Source organism: Zea mays, chromosome 5, assembly GCF_902167145.1.
Source record: "Zea mays cultivar B73 chromosome 5, Zm-B73-REFERENCE-NAM-5.0, whole genome shotgun sequence".
NCBI lineage: Eukaryota > Viridiplantae > Streptophyta > Magnoliopsida > Poales > Poaceae > Zea > Zea mays.
The window spans coordinates 58510874-58512309 of record NC_050100.1 but is presented as its reverse complement, the minus strand read 5'-3'; the positions used below and the strand labels follow the sequence as shown (position 1 = coordinate 58512309).

Here is a 1436-nt window from a genome sequence, read left to right as displayed (position 1 = left end):
CGCGCAGTGGAAGCATGGCGGGCCCTTCTCGTCAGCGTCTCAGCACCATAATGCGCGCGTGTCAGGTAGCTGCTCTGCGGGCCCCACATGTCAGGCTTATCCTCTTCGCGGAGCTACGTTTCCGTCGCCGCCGGGATTGACTGGGTGGTTGGGATTCGGAATTTTCCCAAGCTATAAGTACCGAGCTCGCCTCCCCCTCTTCGTCCAACCCACTAACAAGCACCGAGAGCCCTACCGCCAAGCAAAAGAAGGCAGAGAGTGAAGTAGCCGGCGTCGACCCGCGCCTTGGTTGTCGACGAGCCTCTGTGAAGCAGCCGTGGTGACTCGCCCAAACATGGCGGATGTGCACATGGCTTAGTCCAGTCTAGAGGATCATCTCGGGCGGGTGGATTGCTCACCAAGGTCCCTTCGGCGCCATGAATCCACTGGTCATCATGGGCCAGCGTCTTCGTCGACATCCCCAATGCTCGGACAGAGAAACAAGGAAGACGAGTGTGGAAGAGCAGAGAATCCAAGCTCGACACACTAGGCTTTACGACGACACGCCATCGCTCGGCCGTTGACGCGTCACCGTTAAGCATCACCGGGCTTCACGGAGGCAATCTGGGACACTAGAGTAAAAGGGATTCTTCATCAACGCCATTAGCGCTGTCGCGGGCCGCGTCCTGCTCTGGTAGAAGCTTCTGGGTGCCGCGCCGGGACCCAGAGGCATGCTCGTGGCCTTCTCGGACGCGGGGAAATCCACCGGAGCCTGGATATTTTTCATCGGATTGTTTCCTCCGCCGCCCGCTGCTACTTCCGCGGCCATGGATCTCCATGCATCGGCTTTGGGTAGGGAGCCCTTCATTCTGTTCCTTGTGAACTCCTCTTTTGCATAACATGTTTTTGTCGAGGTTTGGGTTACGGGGGCGCAACATCGCCTTCTCCGGCGACAGCTCCGCCGTGGAGGCACTTCTCCGCTAGAGGGACAGAACGCCGCCGCCGCGTCTCGGCTCTGGTTGGGGAGGGCGTGGCTCTATCGTTGGATGTGCACTGAGCAGCTGGGATTGGGGGGGTGTCTACCGAAGGATCTTGGACGAACGGGTTAGATTAGAAGTAGTAGACCCCTTCGGTGGGATCATCTTGGGTCGTTCAATCAGGATCCCGTGACCCAGATTCGATCTCGTTTCATTAAACCACGACCGCTGATCTCGGATCCAAGGGCTCGTATTGCATACCGTTTCATTTAAAGCACGATCTAATCTGGGCCGCCGGATCTGGATCGGGCGGCTCTGAGTGCGGGATACCCCTTCGACCGGGAAGTCTTACAAAAGTGCCCCTGCTCTTTGCCACAATTAACCCGCCGTCTGGGGCTATAGGAAGAGTCTCGCGGTTTAGCCCCAAATTTTATAAGAAACACCCTGCGCTCTCTGGTATTAGTGGCCGCGGTCCAAAGG

General features: G+C 57.7%; 1 protein-coding gene across 1 annotated transcript; it reads right to left on the bottom strand.

Annotated features, from left to right (window-relative positions):
* Positions 1 to 223: 223 nt before the first annotated feature.
* LOC100381887 (uncharacterized) lies at positions 224 to 1023 on the bottom strand. The gene has a single exon (NM_001174669.1). The coding sequence runs from the start codon at positions 915 to 917 to the stop codon at positions 612 to 614; it is 306 nt and encodes a 101-aa protein (NP_001168140.1). The 5' UTR covers positions 918 to 1023; the 3' UTR covers positions 224 to 611.
* Positions 1024 to 1436: the final 413 nt, after the last annotated feature.

What these genes read in the sequence shown, in the direction of transcription:
- LOC100381887 (NM_001174669.1), bottom strand. Translation starts at nt 917, where the DNA reads ATGTTGCGCCCCCGTAACCCAAACCTCGACAAAAACATGTTATGCAAA.